This window comes from Homalodisca vitripennis, chromosome 2, assembly GCF_021130785.1.
Source record: "Homalodisca vitripennis isolate AUS2020 chromosome 2, UT_GWSS_2.1, whole genome shotgun sequence".
Classification (NCBI taxonomy): domain Eukaryota; kingdom Metazoa; phylum Arthropoda; class Insecta; order Hemiptera; family Cicadellidae; genus Homalodisca; species Homalodisca vitripennis.
The window spans coordinates 187102907-187126296 of NC_060208.1; the positions used below are offsets into that span (position 1 = coordinate 187102907).

At 34.7% G+C, this 23390-nt stretch overlaps 2 protein-coding genes across 4 annotated transcripts in view; one reads left to right on the forward strand and one right to left on the reverse strand.

Moving 5' to 3' along the window:
* The window catches only part of LOC124355147 (kinesin-like protein KIF21A), a 214866-nt gene extending 196441 nt beyond the window's left edge, over positions 1–18425 (reverse strand). For all 3 annotated transcript variants that reach the window (XM_046806127.1, XM_046806126.1, XM_046806128.1), the window contains exon 1: positions 18008–18425. In XM_046806127.1, coding sequence (XP_046662083.1) covers positions 18008–18045 — 38 coding nt within the window. In that variant the 5' untranslated portion in view covers positions 18046–18425. The remainder of the gene's footprint in view (positions 1–18007) is intronic.
* Positions 18426–18653: 228 nt separating this feature from the next.
* Positions 18654–23390, forward strand: part of LOC124355151 (LIX1-like protein) — a 170664-nt gene continuing 165927 nt past the window's right edge. The window contains exon 1 of the mRNA XM_046806138.1: positions 18654–19092. Coding sequence (XP_046662094.1) covers positions 18933–19092 — 160 coding nt within the window. The 5' untranslated portion in view covers positions 18654–18932. The remainder of the gene's footprint in view (positions 19093–23390) is intronic.

Below are 23390 nucleotides of genomic sequence, written 5' to 3' on the forward strand. Positions count from 1 at the left end.
ATTTAACAATTCAAAGATGTTACAATAACCGCCGTGCCATTGGAAATGTGTATGTAAAGTTTGTACATATTGGTTTTTTAGTAAGATATACTTATGCTAAATTGCAACAAACTAAACCATTTAAGAATTTGTCAAGACAGAGAGACGGAAAACTAAACAAGTTTGGACCATACAAAGAGGTGTCTGCAAAGTATTAGCCCCAGCATTGACAACCAGCTACCTCTCGGTCGTACATTACGGCGACGTTCTAAATACCGCACATCTTCGAGAAGCCACATGCTAAGAATAAAACCTACAAAAACCTCGGTTTAACGTATAATCATCTTAAAAAATGCACTTCACGTGATTTCTCTACTCGATATTGTGACGAGATGTCAGCTGATAAAATTGACCTAACTTTGGGAGATTAGTAATTAGGACGATACTCGTAATGAACCGCCTTCGAAGTGTAGACATACTACAGATCGGTAACAATGTGAGATATAATTTATACGGAACTTAAAACTTGACACATATTTTTTGTATCGGTTCAATTAATTCATATGCACCTAACTGAATACTTTACATGTATTAATGTATAGTGTATACAATTTTTGTTTAAATTTACTCGCCGATTTCTCCTTTGCCAAGATAGCATTGAGCCGAATATTTCGAATCAGTTGGGAGTTTTCTAAGTCCCTTAGCGAAAGAGTAACAAAAGAAATAGAACAACCTGTATAAAAATCCTGAATTGTTACATTAGTAACAATTATGAATTCAATTATGAATCACGAGATTGCTGAATACGTAGTGTGAAGGTTTTTGCGTTTCCTTACTTTCCTTAAAGCAATTTGCCAAAATTGTCAAGTCTACGAGTAAATGTGGTAAAGATTTCAGAGTTTTCATTTCTTCGTCTGCATTAGATCGGAACATATTAATTTTAGCCGGCGAGAAGAACAGGCATTGGACACAGTGTGCTACGTGGGAATAATCGGTAATGGTAGCAGAGCCGGCCGGCCGAGGGCGAGACCAATCCTCGATAAGTCACGGTGACTGCGACGGGAACACTCTCGGTCGTAGCGAGTCCTCCTTCCTTACAGCGTGTCTCCTCCTACTTCTACAATACAGAGATTCGACACCCATCTAACCAAACATCTCCTTCTTTTTAATAAATTCGATGACACAACGGCAACACAAAGTTTACATCGATTAATTTTAGTATAAGTTAACTGAGAGTACACTGTAGTCAGCGGCTGTATCGGTAAACAACGGAGCCATACCCTCCGCCTTAGAGCCTAATTTGAAAGACAAATGACGCCCGACGGTAGCATTTTAAGCGGTCTGACGTCACCTAATTGCCGAGAGTCAAGGCGACTGATCGGCGATTGCCCAAGCGACCGGCGAGTGACAGGGGCCAATCGGGAGTCGGGGTCTCCGAGGTCTGATACACGCAGCGGTGATATCAGGTGATACAACGGTGAGAAACTTACTAAAAGACCTAATCGTTACGATTTTTAACGTACATTTGGAATAACTATATCATAATACTTGGAGCTATATCATAATGAACCCCTCTGACTAGATGGTTAGACAGTTAGTTACCAGTAGAAGCAACAAGTGACATAGTCCTAGGACAGATAACAAGCTCAATGTTCCTAGCCATCCATTGTTGGTTCTTGTTTGGTTCGAAAGTAACGTTTAAACCGTTATTCCACTTTACACTACATACACAACTTCGTAGAGATAATACACTGCCTTTCATTCCATGTAGAAGGGGGGGGGGTGCTATGGATTCATCATTTGGGGGCCATCCTTATTATAACGCATTAGTATTAATTCTTTACCCACAATTCACACACACACACACGCACACGCGCTCACGCGCACACGCGCACGCACGCACGCACGCACGCACACGCACGCGCACACACACACGCACACACACACACACACACACACACACACACACACACACACACACACACACACACACACACACACACATATATATGGAGTATTTTAAATATCAGTCCAATGGCATGACCCATGACCTTCATTCTGATCGAAGTTCATGTAATGTACCAGTCTAGACGAGGAAGAGAATTAAAAGAATACAAGAACGCTGGAAAATGTGCTTCCTACCACCTGCTACTTAAACACAACGAGCACTAAAAGGCTTTGTTAGCGTCGCTGAAACATTGTAAACAACCGCTGCAGACTCCTGCAAAGAAGTGTAAACACGCCATATACCATAGTTACAATTCACCTTCCCACCGTCTAAAGTAAACACAGCAACAGTGAGGTCAAGTCATTGATAGGTGATTCCAATGCTGTTTCAGAGACAAACGTGGCACGTCGTGAGAATAATAATACAATAGGATTGAAAATAATTCAAATTAATAGAAAACTTTTGGGGAAAACTATGCTAGCAATAAAAGTCTCTCGATTCAGATGATGGATGGCCTAATACTAGAATATGAGATTTTAATGGTTTATGTGTTGAGGAAAAATAGTGTTTTCAAGTTCTAACCACAAGCTTTCTACTTATTTCTTTCTTTTACAGCATTTCTCCTTTTTTACAATGTTTCAAGTTACTTGCGGTCAATATGTAATATATAACTACTTCCTCAAAAAACTGTCCTTAACACAAGATCCTTTAGGGCTGGGATGGCGCAATATCGATAAGTAATAAGATTTTATTACACCCTCACCAGATCCACCAATCTTTACAACTGTACTAATACAACTTACGGATTTCTTGTTTCATTAATAGTCTACAAATTTCTGCACATAAAAAGGACAGAAATGTTTTATTGTATGAATGGATATATCAGTTGCAAGTTTGAATAATTCAAATATTGAAGCTTCAGATACAAACAATGTTATTCTACCGTAACACTTTTACATACGTATAAGAGCACCATGGTGACACATACTGTATTGTATAGTATACGAGGGCTATCCAGAATGTAGATTGAGTTTCGCCGCTCTGTAGCCGCTAGGGGTGGAACTAACGCGGCCATTTTGAAGTCAGGGCGTTTCCCAGTTCAGTGGCTATCCAGTCGTGCTAGTGAGAGGTTATTGTCGCTCCTTGTTTTAAATTAGCAGTTTAAAATGTGTGACGCATTTAAAATCCCCGAAGTTTTTAAGTGCGGTCCGTAATACAGTTTTTGTTGGCGAAGCACAATAAACCAATTAAGATGTATCGCCAACTCTGTGAAGTTGATATGAACGATGTGATTACTGAAGGTGAAGTGCTTCAGTGATGCATTAGGTTTACTCGTAAACTCCTATCGAAGCTCAACTCCGATACGACATGTAATGGAAGACACTACCTTGGATATTTGTGCCAACTGGAGTAACTGATTGCAGTCTTTTCCAATATTATTATTACGACGCATACCCGAATTGAATTGTCGAACTTCAAAGCTTCTAAACGCTTGTTACAGTGATAACAAGTGGATCGATTAGACTCGGAACACCTAAAAATTACGATGTAGAATTTAAGTATCCATATTTAAGTACTTATCTACGGAAGACTTTGGGGCTAAGCGCAGGGAGAGTCCACATGTCAATACGCGTTTAGAATAGAGGTCATGTTCAGGTCGTTCACAAATAAACCAACAATACCCCAACAAGAGTAAGGACAACAAGAGTAAGGTGACTTCTCATGAATCTCCACATGAGGCGGCCCCTAATCCCAACCTTACCCATCCAAAATATCCTGTCACTCCGGAAGCAGCGCAAAGGTCCTTATAGGGCTAGGTGCAATTTTCTAAGCTTCTCGTCCTAAAAGAAAAAGGTGATACCTGGCCCCGTAGTTTCGAGCCCGTCACCATGTGTACGAGATCGCTGCTCACGTGACACAAAGTAATGACCAAACTTTGGCACAGGACGGTGGCACAGTAGAAGTTGGTCGACACTGAAGGAAGCTATATCGGGATATAGACAGATAATGACGCGACCACTTGTGTACCATCGATAATTGAGTTCCTGACTTAAGGTTTGCGTGCGGCGAAGGTGGTCAAATAGCAGATCCAGTAGTAAGGGCGGTATTGCCGTGCGCGATGACTTGGAGTGGGAAGCGAGTATGTTCGTCTCAGAGCGTGAAGTTCTTGATGGGTTTTTGGGCCTAATATTGGGGGACTTCAAGATTGTGGTCGTCGATTAACCTATTTAACTTCCTGTCTGGAATAAAATTGGCACCTCTCTCAAGTGTGGCAGTTGAAAGAATTAAACAGATATCACTGAGGACTTATCGCTTCCTGTTTATATCCTTACCTTTGAAGCACATACACAAAAGCATGCCTAGAGATATGCGCTGAGACAACACATGATGTGAGTGCAACGAGACAGAGCATTTCATGGCGGCCACTACACAGGGGAAGGACCTGCCTACAGCACAATGCGCGGCGGGCGGTCAAACCCAACTACGATCATAAAACCGCTTGATTGCAGTATCCAACAACAATGTCGCATAACGTTAACGCTTAAATGTACTCGGCGGTTACTTCATTAGTTGCAAATTTTACGATGACACTTGAGAATAGGATTACGGCACTTCAAAATCTTTTCATTTCACAAACAACTCATTAGTCCAACCACCCACCGGGGGTCACCACATATAAAAATATGAAAATTTATTCGTAAATTCCATTCACATTAAAGGTGCCACGTAAGAATCGTTTTTTACTTGGCCTCAAGATACCGCCCCTCTCAGATTTATTATTCAATACGAATGTATAGAAATGCGAAAACGCAAGGACTTTTCTCAAACACTTATAGAAACAACACATAAATAAGGATAAAACAACAGGATAAAACAAAAGAATAAATTAGATGTGTTTGTTAAGAAATAATATTTCAGTGTGTTGTGAACAAATACTGTATGGTGTTATACTGCTATATTAATTACGCGTATTTTATTTTATCACGAAAGGTGGCTTCAGAGACAATTTTAAAAGGCAGCTTAATTTGTTTACGTTGCACGTCTACGTATTGAATATTCATAACCCCTTAAGAAACCAAATACTACGGAAATTGGGTTACACATTCACGGTACAACACATAAAAAGGATGCACTACTGATCGTGTAATATGCTTTCTTTTATTTTAGCCAAAAACAATCTTATAGACTAATATCGTAGATAACTCTGTAAGTGTTACAGAAGCTCTAAAGTACAAAACATCATGAGACTTTGATTTTCATTAAGACATTGATGAAATGTCGGAACATCATTGCGGACGCACCTAATGTAATGGTCTGGTCTGGGTGTTGTAGAGAAATGAAAGTACAACAACCTCAATGCACTTATTTTGCTCTAAAATCACAGTGTAATTCTTATTGGTCAATTACCTACCCCCCTTACAAGTAGTCTTTATCGATTTTAAGATAATTACAGCGTCAGGGTTACTTATAAATTTAATTTATGTCATAAGGACCTTCCCACATGAAAATTCCTCTTAGAATGAATGGACTCTTCATGTCCAGACGACTTTACGTCTTTATTGCAGTATCACACAATAAAGGGTGAACACAAGACAGGTGGCTTATCGATCACGTGAGTCGATAGTCAAGACCTCAGTAATAGCCTGAATAATCTGATGACACAGCGTTCAACACTTGACAGTGAAATGGCTCACTCGGTCCTGCTGCTAACAGTCTGCTGCTGCTCTCTTGCGGCGAACTTCACAAAAATATAATTATTTACTACCCTTCCGGCGCATAGTGACAGCTTTCTTTTTGTTCCACGGAAGAGTTTCACATGGTCTAGTTGTGGCGCTGTTTGTTTTAATACTAGAAAAACTCCGTTATTACTTTCACACAATAGTAAGTAGTAAGTTTATGGCTATTGTCAAGGAAACTCTTGTTTAGTTTAGATTGATAAATATCTTTAAAATGTCGAATCATTTCTGGTTTGGCATGCAACTTTTAAACAAAGGATGATGCTTCATTTCCCTTACCAACCCTATATTAAGATTCTCTGACGTAACTGATCAAGGCAACACAAGCAGAAAAAATAGAAATTATTACAGGGCATGACCGGTTTGAAAATGTATTTTTTGCGAAGTTCAGCCACAATTGCTCTATTTTAATAAAAGACACCAAATATTATACTGAATCTTATCATAATACCCATCTTTACATCACTATTAAAACCCACTCGATGTGTTAACAAACATTTTATATAACGGAAAACTGTGAACATCTTCATAACTATTTAAATAAACAAAATATACAGATACATAAATAACATTATGAGATGCCTCCTACAGAACAAAGTCCATCCGGCGCGGAATACAGAATAAGACTAAACTTTATACGAGCTCGATGAGTTCATATCGCCACACCCATTCATATCCTAGTAATCTGTCTTATCTTTCGACTTTGTCTGTCACTGAATCACGACAGAGAAAGTGGTATTTACCTTGCAATCCCTCCCACACACAAAATAATTAAATATAAACATATATAACATTATGAGATGCCTCCTACAGAACAAAGTCCATCCGGCGCGGAATACAGAATAAGACTAAACTTTATACGAGGTCGATGAGTTCATATCGCCACACCCATTCATATCCTAGTAATCTGTCTTATCTTTCGACTTTGTCTGTCACTGAATCACGACAGAGAAAGTGGTATTTACCTTGCAATCCCTCCCACACACAAAATAATTAAATATAAACATAAATAACATTATGAGATGCCTCCTACAGAATAAAGTCCATCCGGCGCGGAATACAGAATAAGACTAAACTTTATACGAGCTCGATGAGTTCATATCGCCACACCCATTCATATCCTAGTAATCTGTCTTATCTTTCGACTTTGTCTGTCACTGAATCACGACAGAGAAAGTGGTATTTACCTTGCAATCCCTCCCACACACAAAATAATTAAATATAAACATAAATAACATTATGAGATGCCTCCTACAGAATAAAGTCCATCCGGCGCGGAATACAGAATAAGACTAAACTTTATACGAGCTCGATGAGTTCATATCGCCACACCCATTCATATCCTAGTAATCTGTCTTATCTTTCGACTTTGTCTGTCACTGAATCACGACAGAGAAAGTGGTATTTACCTTGCAATCCCTCCCACACACAAAATAATTAAATATAAACATAAATAACATTATGAGATGCCTCCTACAGAATAAAGTCCATCCGGCGCGGAATACAGAATAAGACTAAACTTTATACGAGCTATATGAGTTCATATCGCCACACCCATTCATATCGCCACACCCATTCATATCCTAGTAATCTGTCTTATCTTTCGACTTTCTCTGTCACTGAATCACGACAGAGAAAGTGGTATTTACCTTGCAATCCCTCCCACACACAAAATAATTAAATATAAACATAAATAACATTATGAGATGCCTCCTACAGAATAAAGTCCATCCGGCGCGGAATACAGAATAAGACTAAACTTTATACGAGCTATATGAGTTCATATCGCCACACCCATTCATATCGCCACACCCATTCATATCCTAGTAATCTGTCTTATCTTTCGACTTTCTCTGTCACTGAATCACGACAGAGAAAGTGGTATTTACCTTGCAATCCCTCCCACACACATGTATAAATAATTAAGAGGACATGTTGGAATAAATCCCTTCATAAATGTACTGGGTTTCCAAAGATTCACATGTAGGCTATTAACAATGTCGATGGAATTTGCTATTTGTTTATCGACTATAACGTCCACTCTCTATCCTCCTTGTATTATGCTCCTTTGCATTCAAGAGGTACAGTGTCGATATGAAACTTTGGCTTTGTTTGATCACTTCGTGCCCTAACAATGTCGACATTACGTGACAGTACACCGACTTGTTTTGTCGATACAATGCACCCGAGGATGCATATCTATAAACCGAAAAACGAACCGTATTGCAAAACTTTCATTAACATACTATGAAACTAGCGCCAGGGAACAATAGCACTCGATACCGGAATGAAAATATCATACTTGACAAAGTCATTAATAATAAGGGAAAACATTGGAATTAGTCTCTGGCACTAGTTACTAGCCATTGGATTATATTTAGTCGGAATATACCAAACTCTACTGGTAAATATACACATTTAGCACGTCGTCTCTCGCGATGATTCTAGTTTGTCCCCGCAGTTGTGAGATTTGCGTTGAAGTTCCCTCTATTATTGTACTCAACGATATAGGACAGAAACACAATGCCAAACTATAAGGGGATATTTATCACTGCACAACGGTCTGAACTAGTACCCAACAGTTGCGGAGAACGATTGTGGGGGGGGGGGAGGAAGGGTGATGAGATGAACGATTCATTCAATTCCGACGGGAACGGGAAGTGTGGGGCGCGGCCCGTGCCGATCGTAACGAAAACGCGATTCAATTTGCCTACAATTACTGTGCACATCTAACTCCGATAACTTCGGTTCCGACAAACAGGCTTCTGGTACACTTGGTCGCAATTTCTCGACTGATACTTTACTATTGATGCACTGTTACAGTGACATTTTTACCAAAGGAACAAGCTTCTATTACATTTGATCGCAATTTCTCGAATGCGATTTTACTGATACACTGGCACAGTGAGTGACACCAACGGAACAGGATTCAAGTACAAGCAACTTCCTGCCAGAGTACTTACTGACTCACTGATGGCACCGAGAGATACAAAAGGCTCACTGAGGAAGCCAACACGTTCTACTCACTGATTTTTCGACTTTTTCGGGAAAAACTATAATTTTTGTTATAAACTTAAAAGTTTTCTAGGAATCTCGGATTATGAATTTGGGTATTCTGTATGTTTTGAAATTACTTGCAAATATCTTACTCCACTAATTTCTTTCATTCAAGCAACAAAAGAAGTAATCTCTGATAAGCTTACACGCATTACAAAACTGTGTTGGGGCAGCCAATATGGAGGATGGACCGATGCTTTTAGGTGTCAAACGAGGCAACTCAAACAAGGATTTTCTCTCTTTAGGGAGCTATTTTATATCGTTCAAGTAATCTATTGATTAATTCGTTGATTAAGAAATATTGATGAATCTAGCAGAATTTGTATGAATAATTAAAAAAAGATCTGTTCTAAGTAATCCTAAAAATTCAAATGGCAGCTTTCGAACTGCAGAACATATTTCTATAAAAGTACGATTGAGTACAGCAACACACCAAACTCAAGAATGATCATGTCACTGTTAAAGCTGCTGTTAGTAACAATAGCTATCTCATATATCTAGTTTGTAATAGACCTCATTATTAACATATCACTTTAATCACTATAATTTTAGAAGCTCTACTCCATAATTAACGATAACACACGATCTCAACATACACCACACCTCATTTATTTTAGGCTAAGCTGAACTCAGAACAGTTATATATATATATATATATATATATATATATATATATATATATATATATATATACATATGCGTAACTCTCTTTAATAGACTATCACCTGATAGTAATTGTAAACATTGCATTGATACAGAAAGCATTCCATAGAAGATATGCTCTTACATGTAAGTAACCCTAATAATCCAATAGGCCTCTGTATTTTATATACGACAAAGTATATTAAGTATAGTATATAAAGGACATTAATTAAAATTGAACAAACGCCAATAGCCTAACTTAATTTCATTACAGATTGAATCACAAAACGTACTTCTTCCACCGGGACTGGGACCCGAAAATAAAAAAAAATGTTAGTTAGGTAAGATGTGATATACATGTCTTAATTTTATTATTGTTTAAACCTGAGTTGAGTTTGTCAATGCACATCATGTAGGATGACGAAACAGGTTTCCTAATTATGTACCATTAACACTGGATTTCGACAAAACTAGGCGATGAAGCGCAGCTGGAATTTGGACAGTAAATACGTTTTATATGTTTAGTAACTATTGGTGACTAGGTGTACTAAGACTCTACTAATGCCAATATCTCATTCCGAAACATCAACCCAGTAATTAATTGTGCTAGCGACCCAACAAACTCATCGCATCGTCAAAGAAGCTCAGCCAGTAGCGACAGCAGCCTTATCTCCGATAAGGCAAAGCCGGGCTTCACTAAACTGGGTCGGTGACACCGCGCGCAACACGCCGAGATCTGAGCAACTGCCGGTCCGTAGTCTTCAGATGCCCTGAGGCTACAACCAGTAGCGACAGCAGCCTTATCTCCGATAAGGCAAAGCCGGGCTTCACTAAACTGGGTCGGTGACACCGCGCGCAACACGCCGAGATCTGAGCAACTGCCGGTCCGTAGTCTTCAGATGCCCTGAGGCTACAACCAGTAGCGACAGCAGCCTTATCTCCGATAAGGCAAAGCCGGGCTTCACTAAACTGGGTCGGTGACACCGCGCGCAACACGCCGAGATCTGAGCAACTGCCGGTCCGTAGTCTTCAGATGCCCTGAGGCTACAACCTGACAGTTTTCTCATCAGATGTCTTTGTTGGTTTATCTTAATTCGCTATTGAATAATCCTAGATGGGTTTTCCGAGTTTCATTTTTCTATATTTGTCCATTGAAGATTAGCAGGATCCATCCATGCTTTTTAACTTAATTAATTTCAATGAGCTGCCATTTTGTACTGGGTTGAGATGGAAAACTTTAGTTTCCACTGTTTTTCTTCTTTTATCAGGACCTTTCAAATGAGACACTTAATGGGTCTTTATATTTAAACATTTTGGGCCGCCCCCTCCCAAAATCCCATCTTGGGTAAATGGGCAAAGTTGTATTAGTGACTAAAAAGTTCACTTCTATTTCCTTAGAAAGGTGTCCCGAGTTCCATCCCTCGATCTTTATCCATCGAAAGGTAAACAGAGAGTATCCATACTTTTAAGTGTATACATAATTAGATAGAGACATATTTAACTTGGATGTATTTGTTTTGAACTATAAAATTGCTGCTGCCTGATTCAACCTTTGCTTTTAATTGCTTGAATTGCTTTTTAAATCATCCCAAGAGCGAGTTCCTCCTGATTCTATCCCCAGGGATATTTTCAACGCATTGAAAATCTTGACAGGTTTCGTTGTATTTCTCATTTATAATTATTTTGCTAATTCCTACTACACTTCTGTACACTTCTGATGGTCTCGTGGTGACTCGTGTTCGCGCAACAACAGGTATCGATGTCAGCCGGGGAAGGACACCAGGAGCGGCTCTCACGGTGACTGTGTTGGAGAGATACCGGTGTCGGTTTCCCTACATTGAAAGTTAAGTTCAGACTCTGTAACGTAACCTCAGTTTCACTTACAGACGAGTTGAAACTGATATTGAATTAACATGGAAGTGTGCAATTTTTTTGAAAAGGATGCTATGGAGCATAGTGAAAGTACACTACAGTAATGTAATTCCGAAAAAGAACTTTATCTAAAAGAATTGTCAATGACCAGGCTATAAACTTCTGATTATGAAATCACAACAAAAATTATTAATTGTGTCAAAAGACAACTCAAAAAAAAACTCCGTAGAGCTCTCTCCCTACTCCTCCCTTATTCTTTAATTTGTAGCTGTTCTGAAACGTTTTGGCCGCGCCCTACAAAGCAAAACATAAACAAAAAAACAATTTAAATACATTCCACAGTAAATTAAAACCTATTTTGAGAAAACTCTAACGATTTGAGGCAAATTGTCGCATTACATTTAAATCCAAAAAGAAACTACAACACAGAACACAAAACCAGCAAAAACTCAAGACATTAGCCTGACAAAAGTGCAACCAAAATAACCATACAAACATACGAACTGTTAGACCTTTTTTATGAAAGGCAGCAATATGGCCTTGCAGCTTAAGCTACGACAATGGCCAGACTGAGTGGTATTTAACACCTGGGTTTGGACCTGAAGCCACCCACCGAGGCCCTGACCTGTTGACCGCTGGCACCTACCTGGTGACCGACCTTCTCCTTATCTTTGATTGTGCAAATCTCGCCACAGCCAATTCTTGGCAACAACAGCACATACGGCGATCTGATGGCCTTGAAATTCTTATATATCGCACCTTAAGTTCACAGTGTCATTGCATCCCATGAAAGTGAATGCGATCAATGACCTTGAGTATAGGGTCAACACGAATTACCTTATTATGGATGGAAAAACTAGATTTTCATGATGAGGAGTGGATAATACAAGATTAATATATTAATTTTCATTAGTTACAAGTGAAGACAAGAATACCATTGAAAGACAATTGTATTACAAACCTTGACTACCATACCAAAATAATTGTTTACCAAACTGAGCTTTTCTTTTTATATAACCAATAAATTTCTAATATTGGATTTATTTTAATTGATATCAAATTTTCGTCTAAAACACATTGTAAGCATTCCTCAAAAATTAAAAAATATTCACAAATGAAATATATATCCTAAAATTATAATATTCTAATATATTTTAAATTAAAACACTCCTATATTCCCAACAGTTTGGTTAAAACTATGCGGTACAGGTGATGCAAACTTTATTGTTTGTAACATTGATCCTATTTGTTTATTTAAACAGTTATATATTCTTAGTTCTAATAAAGCTAAATTTGATGTTCATGTTTGACCACAGTAAATATAGCTGTAGTATAATTGAATGTAATCCTAATATATAATATAATATCTACTTCTCGAGATTGAAATGTCAATACTTTGTGGTGTATTATTGGATTTGTTCCAAATTTGCTAATCAATTTTTTTAATATTGAAAATAAAACTAACAGAAGGTACTGTAAATGTTATCAAAGAAGTTAAGTCTATTTGAAATTGTACATTCAGATTACATTTAATGTAGCCTACTTCAAGTTGATAAATGTTTTTGTTTGTTTTTATTGCAACTAACACAAAATTTCATAAAAACAATTTTATGAACACACAAGGTATGTTTAACTATTTCATTACAGTAATGTAAACAATTCTGGGATACAATACTTTAAACAATGTTTAAATTTGTCTCTGCAAAAGATTCCAGAAGCACTGGGTTATCTGAAAAAGAGGTTATTTTTACTTTATTGTAGCCTTGATCCAAAATTATAAAATTTTTTTGGAAAGCAAGGAGTTGATAATTTAAGAAGCCAAAATGGTCACAAAAATAAGATTGTATATTGGAGATTTCTAAATTGTTATAAAATTTAACAGAATCGAGGGAATTGACAATGAGACTTGGGCAAGGAGTGCTTTGTAGAAAATGTCTGAAAACACAAGAGTTAGGCTTTATTAAGTTACATCAGAGTGATAGGATTTCATATCTCAAGTGATTTCCAAGTTTTCCCATAAGAAAAAAAATGTCTCTTTCAAGGTCATTGGTTTTATAAACTCTTTTCAATACTAATAGTCAACATCCCTGTTGGAAGCCTCAATCTAGCAGTATCACGTGGTCTAGATTAGCAATATGAAATGCAACTGAGTCAATAATTTGGTAAATATTTACTCTACCCACATCACGTTGTTTGTACGAGTAGTTGGTTCTTCCATCAGCCATTGCTGATCTCAGATACGCTTCCTAAGATCTAAGTAAACTTTGCCTTTAAAATCTATATCATATAATACGAACATGTACATAAAGCTGTGGTTACCAACAACTAGTATATTAACAATAAATTTGTAAAACTTTGTATAATTATATTATATCAATTTTATTTAGTTTACATGACTGATCATCCTGTTATAATAATATGACTGTATATACAGTATTATTTAGATAAGATATAGTGGTATTTTACAGTATTGTTATTCTTGTATGATCTTGTTTAGAGACACTATAAACATTTGAGAGTTTTTTAAACAACATTTCATGGACCAAATGTAATAGAAATAAAAACATTTGTTGAACAAATGGTTCAAAAATTAATTACAAAAGGCATTGATAAACTAATTTCAAGAAACAATATACACCTATCATATTGGCTTTTCAAAGTTTTGTAAACAATACAAGTACAACACAACTTGAAAACAAGGAAAGTGGCACACAGTGTGTGTTTGTATGATTAATCATTTTGTGTAATTAACTATAGAAGCATTCATAATTAATAGTTAAATTCCACTAGAAGAGGTTGAAGGATTGTTAAAAATGTATACAAACTGCCACTATAGAATTATGTACAACCCTTGAACATCAACTGATTTCTACCTTTGACATAAATGTAAGAGGTGTAATGGCACATATATTTTTAAAAATGCATTAACTTAGAAGTCTGAAAAGAGGTGATTGACAGTATAAGAAACATAAGAAATGAGAGTCTACAGACATATGCACACTGGAAACTGTAGTCAAAGATCACTTCAGTAAAGAACTGTTCTGGGACTGGCCGAAGGTAAAATTTCATCTCTTTACTCAAAAAGCAGAGAAGGAATCTGTAGAGATATTAAGCCAAAAGTATAGTCATTGAATGAAGCAAAAATAACATGTGACTTTTCTCTAAACTAATCATCTGTATTGCAGGATGAGGTTATTGATAATATTCAAAGAACTCTTCATCCTTTTTTGTTGTTTACTTTATTGTAAAGACAATGGAAAACATCTTCAACTTGAAAATGTTAATGCTCTTTTAACACTTCTTTTGTTTTTTTTTCTACTGAATGAAAATTACTCACTAACTCAATATTACTATTTGGTGGAATGATTGTTACAAATTATGTACAATCCTAGTATTTTGTATTAAGCTCGTTTGTAACACTTCATGTATGAATTCTAGAAAGCTATTCCTAGCTTAAACAAACTGTTTCACTTTTCAGATAGGTACCTTGTTATGTGAGCTTGAAAAAGGATGAAGTGTGCCATAACAACACGTATAGATTTAGAGAGTTTCAAACGAGAACAAGGTGGAATTTCTTTGCCACATATTTACATGGCAAACAAATATGAAATAGTTCAGGGAGAACACTATATGGCAACTTTACAAAAACTATATATTATCAATAAATCAACACCTTTTATCTGGTTTTGCTCAATAAATCATTCCAGTCTAAATTGTATTACTAAGGAAGATAAGATATTAAGCATAACAAAGGTTTTGGGCTAATCATTAAATCATAAAAATCTAATTAAATTCTTTTAGTAAAAATAGGGAGGGGGTGGGTGCCAAAATGATTGCACAAGTAAAAATACAAAACTGTGTTATACAAGTAAACTATAATTTATAGTTTAAAATTACATTCAGTTGCAATGTGTGACAAGGAAGGAAATTTACTTAAAAGAGGTAAAACATAGTAGAGCAGCGACTATAATAGTGGTAGGTAAAAATGAACTTCATTAAGCGTTTAATAAATTGTGTATACAATGAGTAGTTGAGAAGCGCTTTGTCCTTGGCAGACCTAATGAAGCAAAGCATACCTCTTGAGTTACCACTCCACTCTTTCTTCCTAGGTAATAATTATTGTACATTTAAATTGGTGTAATTATAAATTTATTGGGATTTACTTTATCATTTAATTTTTATTTATCAATCACTAAATGATCTCTGCAGGCTATACAATTACAGTAGGTATTACTGGATCAATAATGTTCACAGTAAGTAAACACAGTGTTTAGAGATTTTAATCAATAAGTTACTATACATTATTCACTGCTTAAGAACAATATCTCACTAGTCATCAGTACACAATATTGGGAACTGTTCATTATGAAGCTGGATGCTGGACACAATACATACAGTACAGTTTGGTGTTTGGTGTTGGATATACCAGATAAGCCATGTGAGAGATAAAGTAGTTATATGGCTGTAATTATCCTGATAACCTGCCTAACCCAACACTCCTTGTGTGATGACAAAAAGTGTTTTATCTAATTTAATCCAGCTCAGATTTGGGCACTAATAGTTTAAGTAAAAAAAAAAAAAAAACCTGCTTAGAGTAAGATTTCTAGTTATAAATCCGATACATATGACACATGTAAAATTGTGGGAATATAACACTCACTATTGTTTAAAAAAATTCATCAAAATGGTGAAGTTAATAGTTGAATCACACAATTAAATTATTAATATTATAAATTATTCAATGCATACAAAATAGCATGTAACTTTAAGATTGTCATCATCACAAATTCATTGATTTCTATATTATTTTTAAAGAACAATTGTTTGAAAATTATTTATATAAAATTTAGTGACAAGAAAATGTATAAGTATTGGTAATAAATTACAATTTAAGTGTTGAAAGCATGCTATACAATTATAAAAAGTAAGTCATTGTATCTACTTGTCAACATTTTTAGGGTATTATGAAGTTCTTTTATATTACAAGATAGTTCGTCATAGCAACTTGTAGTATGTATTACTGTATTAAAAAAAAACTTCCAAAACAAATAGAAACTGGTAAGTAAATTATTACAAGACAACACAGTACAATACCATTTTTTGGTTTTTGGGATTAAATTACAGAGAAACTGATACAATTTAAATTTAAAATATTGTTATTGAACATAGTACTTGACAATGAGAATTAAATATCTAAAGATTTTAATTATATTACAAATGTACAGACAAGTTTAAATAAACAACTTGGGAGATGCTACTTCTTATATGGATGTAAAGTATATTTATGACTAACTGATTTTAAATAACTTATTGGCTCAGTAATTAGACTAAACTGAAATAAATTTGTCCTTTACTCTCAATAATTAGGCCAAAGAGAATAACGAGAATATATCCAACTGTTCTACAGTTCTGGGGTTTTAATGGGTCAATAGGCTAAACTGTGCTGTATGCCTCAGCAAATTCGAAAATAACAATATAATAGTTTGACAATAATCATATTATGATAATTTAAGACATTTCTTACTCAGTGTCGGATGACATTTTTGTGGAGTTGAGATTCTTAGAATTGATTTCTTGAGAACTAAGTCCACTACAAACAACCTCCTGATTACAAAGTTACCCCTAATCTATTTTATAGCAGAAGAAATCAGAGATCTCTAAAAATATCCTATATAATTCAAAACATTTTTAGAAACTCCAAGTAATTTAAAATATACGTATACACACATTTTTAATAACTTAAATTAATTTTTGTTGAAGATTCTTACAAATTTATGAATACACAGGATATTTTAGACATCTATTTTACCTGACTTATGAATAATATTTAGACCATATATGTATGTATCTGTTTATTGCCTTTTGTATTTAAATACTTATACGCATTGTAGTATTTTCATATAGAAAACAACTACCTTATACAGTAACAGGATTATGGGGAATAGAGGGGTAGGCTAAGAAATCAACAATTAAAGGTCAGAAATGGCTAACAATCGTATTATTATTAGCCTATGTCAATGTTAGCATCAATTTACACTTAAATCAAATTTAAAGACAAAGTTAGCTTTTCAACAGACAGGACTGGAGAGAAATAATATGTTTATACTACGTCACAAATTAGATTAAGCTACAACATAATATCCAGAATGTTTGCAATATTTATCTGATATAGGTAGCTCATTCAAACTGTTACTTTGTGTATGGTACATTCAGCTCCACATATCAGAGCCTACTACATACCGAACATATAATAGTTAGTTATTCATTATTAAACAGCCTGGTTGATTGTTATATAGTGGAAATTCAAGTTGTCTTGTACTTAGACTGTAATCTACTTGTATTATTCAGTATACTTATGATTATTAACCCATTAAGTATTATAAAAAATGAAACTGCCCATGGAATAAGGAAGTAAATATAGGCTATTTTGATATATATAAATAGAATAGACCACTGTTTATATTTTGCTAGTGAGTTGCATAAATAAACCAAGATTCAGAAATTGAGAAACAGAATCCATGGCATGATTTTTCTTGCAATTTGTTGAAATAGAACAAATAACAAGTTAGGCTACCCAATAACACAAAAAATCTATTTCAAACTTGAAACAAACATGTTTGCACGAGTGTTATCTTTGATTACAAACAACAAGCAAGGCAAAGCCGGTTTTCAAAATTATATGATCGCGTCTGCAATCAGCTTCAGTGTTTGTGGTACAAGATAGACATTGTAACAGTAACTTAATTAAAAATATTGAATTGTAAACACTTACCTAACTGCAACTCGTACACTCGATTCATCATCAGCCATGTTGCAAGGTGGTTTTACACCAAAATATAATAAACAATTTTAAAAGCCAAAGAAAATTACATTTTCTGAGCACTCTTGGTTGTTTGAAAAATTGTTGAATGTACGTTTGGTAAACTAAAACGAACCCATTATGGCTTGGTTTAGGTACATGTTCTAACCAGTAACATTTAAGACATGAATGCAAATTATTTACTAAAAATATTATTGGTTTTGTAAACACACTAAAACGTAATGTTAAACACAGACACGAACATTATGTCAAACTATGGCCCACGCAAAACACACTCGAAGCGTGAACTACGAACAGAACAGCTGAGCAACTATGATTTCAACGAGTGTCAGTCAGCCTGTCTGTCTGTCTACGGTTGTGCTGTTTGGACTTTAATCCAAGGCCTACTTCATCGTTAGAAAACTACAGAGTTCGTACCAGCTGATCACTCTAGCGTCAAAAAGGAAAAATATCAAGAAATCAATGGCTCGTCGTAGTAGTTTGTGTCGCCGCCAACAGGTAGCAGCACAGTACGGACTCCCACTCTCCTCCTGAACGTAGTTGAACTTGATTTCATAATAGGTGTCGCTGCTGGGTAAATACCTGAATTCATTCCAGAAAAGTTACGGGCAGCAGAAGAGCAGCACAAGCTAATGAGTAATGACCAGGTGACGTTCGTCGAACACCTCGCACCTCGCTTTGTTTATCTGTCTTTCTGAAGAAACCCATCGTTGTGTTAAGAGTGTCACTCTGTACCGTGGAAAAACTCATCAGTGAAGATTAGTGCCGCCCCTATGCCACTCGTAGCTCGTGCTGGGCTCATTCCAGAGCTCAGAGTGTGAATAAAATCCGCGTGTTTATTATCAAACATCTGATTCGGTTGACCCGCAGAGTTCACATGAACGCCAAAACTAAAGCGCCTCCGGCGCCTCTCCCTGCTTTACGCCACTCTTCGGCGACTTCAACGCTTCCTGATGCCCGTGCCAAACAGATCCTGAAGGAAGCAGTGGATGCCGTCGTCAATAGCTTTGCCAAACATACCCAAGGATATGGACGAGGTAAGTCGCTTTAAATAAGTAATTTATGGTTATAGAATTTCTCAAAATGTATTTAAAAATAATTTACGTAATGAGTAATTTTCTCTAGTTACGATAAAAATATTATTCCTCCTAGGAATAATTAGTTTAAAACTTACCAAGTCTTAAACTGTTTTACCCTAAATTGTGTGTTAATTTTTTTTAATTGAACAAAATTCATTATTTCTCTGTCTAGTTAAAATGTTAGTTACACTTGTATCTGAGCTCTAATTTGTAATCATTAATTAATTACCAAATGTGTGTCCTTAAATTTGTGACCCAATATGGGTTTATTAAACATGTAGTTCAAAATTAAGCCATGTTTTGTTAAATTTTAAGGTTCCCATGCTCCCAAACAAAATACTGATAGTTATTTAATTAGAATGCTAAAAATTCATCTTCTTATTGTGGTTTGGATTTAGAATTTGTTCCATAGTTTCTGCAGTTATTGATCACATGTTTTCTATTATGGATATTATATACAACAAACACTAACAATATTGTGGTTCACAAACCATATTTTTCTTTTTAAATTTATAACTCATGTCATAGTTTATTGAAAAGACAAGGACATGTGAAAAACACTAGCTGTTTTCTTTTGGAATGTAAGAAATTATTTTTTTAATTGTATGTACACAGTTACAGCAAAACATATAAAGTATAAATATTTTGTTGCGATTAAACTATCGAGTAGCAGATCAATCATATGAATCATTTGTAATGATGTGAAAATATGACCATCTTACTAAATCAATTGGGAAAAATGGTTCTTGGCAGACCATTGCTTCTTTGTATAAAGAATAAAAAAGAAATAATAGAACATTAATCTTGTAATATACATTCCATGTCCGATAGTACTGGATAACTTAATAACGAGTTTTATGAAGAAGAGTTAAAAAATATCATTGTCTCTAAAAGACTTAGAGACTTCCAAGTTTTTGTAATATTGTTAAAATTAGACTACCCAACATAGATTTATTTAATCATTCTCTAATTTAAAATGAAAATGAGCCTTATTTTTTAGCCTAATCATTTTTTTAGTAATCATTTTGGAAAAAATAAATGAATTTTTAAATGTTGAAATAAAACTATAGCGTGTATCATATATTCTGTAAAAGAAATCACTACATACCTACAATTCATTATAAATTCCCTTTTATGATAAAGTTTCCGCAAAATATAATAAATTCCAATTAATTTGAGTTTTGTTCCATTATTATGTTTAATACATACGTTATTATGTTTAGTTTTACATTTCAAAATATTATTCCTCCCAAAATTAAAGCTAATCATTTACAATGTGTGAGAAAAATAAATCCAATGGATCTGTACACTAGACAATCCATTTATTAATAATAAATAAGTAGGCCTACAATTAAATAATAGAATTGACACAGAAATACTTTTGATGAATTGTTTACTTCCACAAATAATTACAAAATGACACAATTTATTAAATAAAGAATCAAACTTATACACATATTGTACTCTAAAAGACTAATAGTTTTCCTATTTTATCCTAATGTTTCTTAACAGGTAGATGATTATATCAGGTTAGTTAAATGAATCGGTGGTAGATGTTTTTTTATAAACCACGGAAAGCTATCTTTGAAGTCAATAAAATCTGTAAAAAATAGATTATTCGTATGATATTATAAAAAAATGCATTAAAATAAATCCTAGTTATGGATTTGCATTCATTTACAAAGTTCCATACCTAGTTATTAAATAGTGTATATTTTTTCCACGAAATCCTGCTTCATTTTAGAAAACACTGTTACTTAATAAAAAAACTTTTAAAATTTGGTATTTGCCTACTATTAAAAAATTTATTAATTTTTAACAATTTTAATTTTTTTTAACATTTTAAAATTTCTTATCCACTTTGTCAATAATTAAAGGAAGCACTGTTAGTTTAGTGGGAACATTGATTAGCCTACATAAAATTGTGTATAATATTTATTCCATGACCAAAATTACTGATGGCTTAACAAAATACTGTAAATGGTTAGAAATAGGATTTAATTATAACATAAATGAGAACAGAACCAGAAATAAAACATCAATAACTACCTTATTGGAGGAATTGAAATATTTATAGTGCATTAAAATATGAGCAAGATTAAACGTATAATGTGGAAGATAAAGTGTATAATGTAGAAGATAAAATGTATAATGTGGAGGATAACATGTATAATGTGAAAGGTAAAGTGATGTAAAAGATCGCTAATAGCTGTCTACCCAGGTGATAAAATGTCACTGAATTACACATTCTTTATGAATTCGATTTAATATAACCCAAACTCATAAATAAATAGAAAAAACAGTTTAAACTTACAGCAGTGGCCTATCATAAAATAGAAATTTTAATAGTAATGTTTTAGACAGTATAGCCAGTTTTGATAACAGAACTATTCTTAAAGACATGATTCACTTACCGATTTTAGGAAATTCAAATAAATCATGTGAATGGAAATGGAATCTTCGGAGACTTTAACGGTCGTAAAGAGCATAGAATTGAAACTTGGTCACTTAAAATTTCAATTAAAATTATTGTTAAAAATAGCGAAGGTGTTTAGCCGATACACTAGACAGGTTAAAAATGTGTATTCGTAAATTGCCTAGCCAATTATTAATGTGAAACGATATTTTCGATTTCCGTTTATAGAGACTTTAACGGTAGGTCGTGAAAGAATATATCCATATATGTTAGGTAGGACCCACACATGGGATAGGAGTTAAATTCCTCTTCGGATTAATTAATGATGATGAGTGCTGTACTGACGTTAATAACTAAAAAAAACTTCATCAAACAAAACAACTGTGGTTATTTCATAAAGTATGTATGATTTTAGGGGAACGTTTACACTAATTTTTAAACTACACGAAAATGTAATCTCATTTTTGAAGATTGAATACAGGGAAACGTGAATTTATATTAGTTGTAAAATGTTAACAACAAACTCAGGTAATGTCACTAACGAGAATACATACAGACTCATACATACAGCAGAGATCAATGTCACCTTATAAAAGAACGAAATCTTTTGTTGACTTCATGAATTATATTTGGATCACACTCTAGGAAAAGTCAGATCCCCGTGACGTATAGTCAGCGTTTACTAATTCTAATGTGTCATTCGTAACGCTTCACAAAACGCACTATAACCTAAGTTAGACTTTGATAACACGAATCGTAAGGGATGATTCATAGTTCGTGCCACTGAAGAATTTGCAGTATGGGTAAGATCTAAGCTTATAGAGTTTCAGTCTGCAGCCGCTGTTGTGGACGAACTTTCAAGTCTAGACCTGTCCTGAGTAATATTTTTCATCCTAAATTTTTGTTATTTGAGGTTACCATTTAGCCTACCATGTTCGTATTTTTTATTGCGTTCCACATTAGATACAAACAGTAGGTATAGAGTATTAGATAAAAGGTTTACTATTTCCTCCTTACGTAACGAGGTAGGACCTTACACCACTGATTGCCAATCATAAAAAAAGAAGTAGGCACTCAAACGACGCATTGTAGCTTATTCTTATATAAATGTCAAATTAAAAGGTTGTCTATGAAACATTTCTTTGCATATTTGCTACGTGATGCATTCAAAATTTTGTTCATTAAATTGATTTTTATGTACAAGTGTATAAATAGTTAGAGTCACTATAAAATTATGTATGTGTTGGGTTAGTTACGTTACATGCATTCATATGTCACATGTTTAAATCTCTGATGAGTGTACTGAGTTTGTTTCTTTCTATCTTTTATTTTCTCATTGCTATCTTTGCTATCTTGGTTAACTATAAGACCAGTGTAAAAATATTCGCTAATGGCTAGCCAAATTATCGAACTCAGTGTTCTCATCTAGAAATTAAACTTCGTGCAAAAGGTCAAGTTATAGGTCAGTTCATTTTCGAGAAATCTTGCGGACAGGCAGGCAGAAATGAAATTTTTCCCACGAGTCCAACAATTCTGGTTATTGGACGTTTATTAACAATACACATTTCATATTTTTAACGTTTCAAGTACTCATGGGTGTTAAACGTTGTATTGTGTTCTCTTGGACGATTGCATACTCCATTTACCGATTGCATACTCCGTTTACCGATTGCATACTCCATTTACCGATTGCATACTACATTTACCGATTGCATACTCCATTTACCGTATTGGTCTTGAGATTCCACTAGAAAAAGAAATTCGTGCCGAAGAGCCTTTTTATTAACTCCCTCTTAACGTACGGTCTGATGGTGTAACTTATTAAAGATTGTATTGTAAT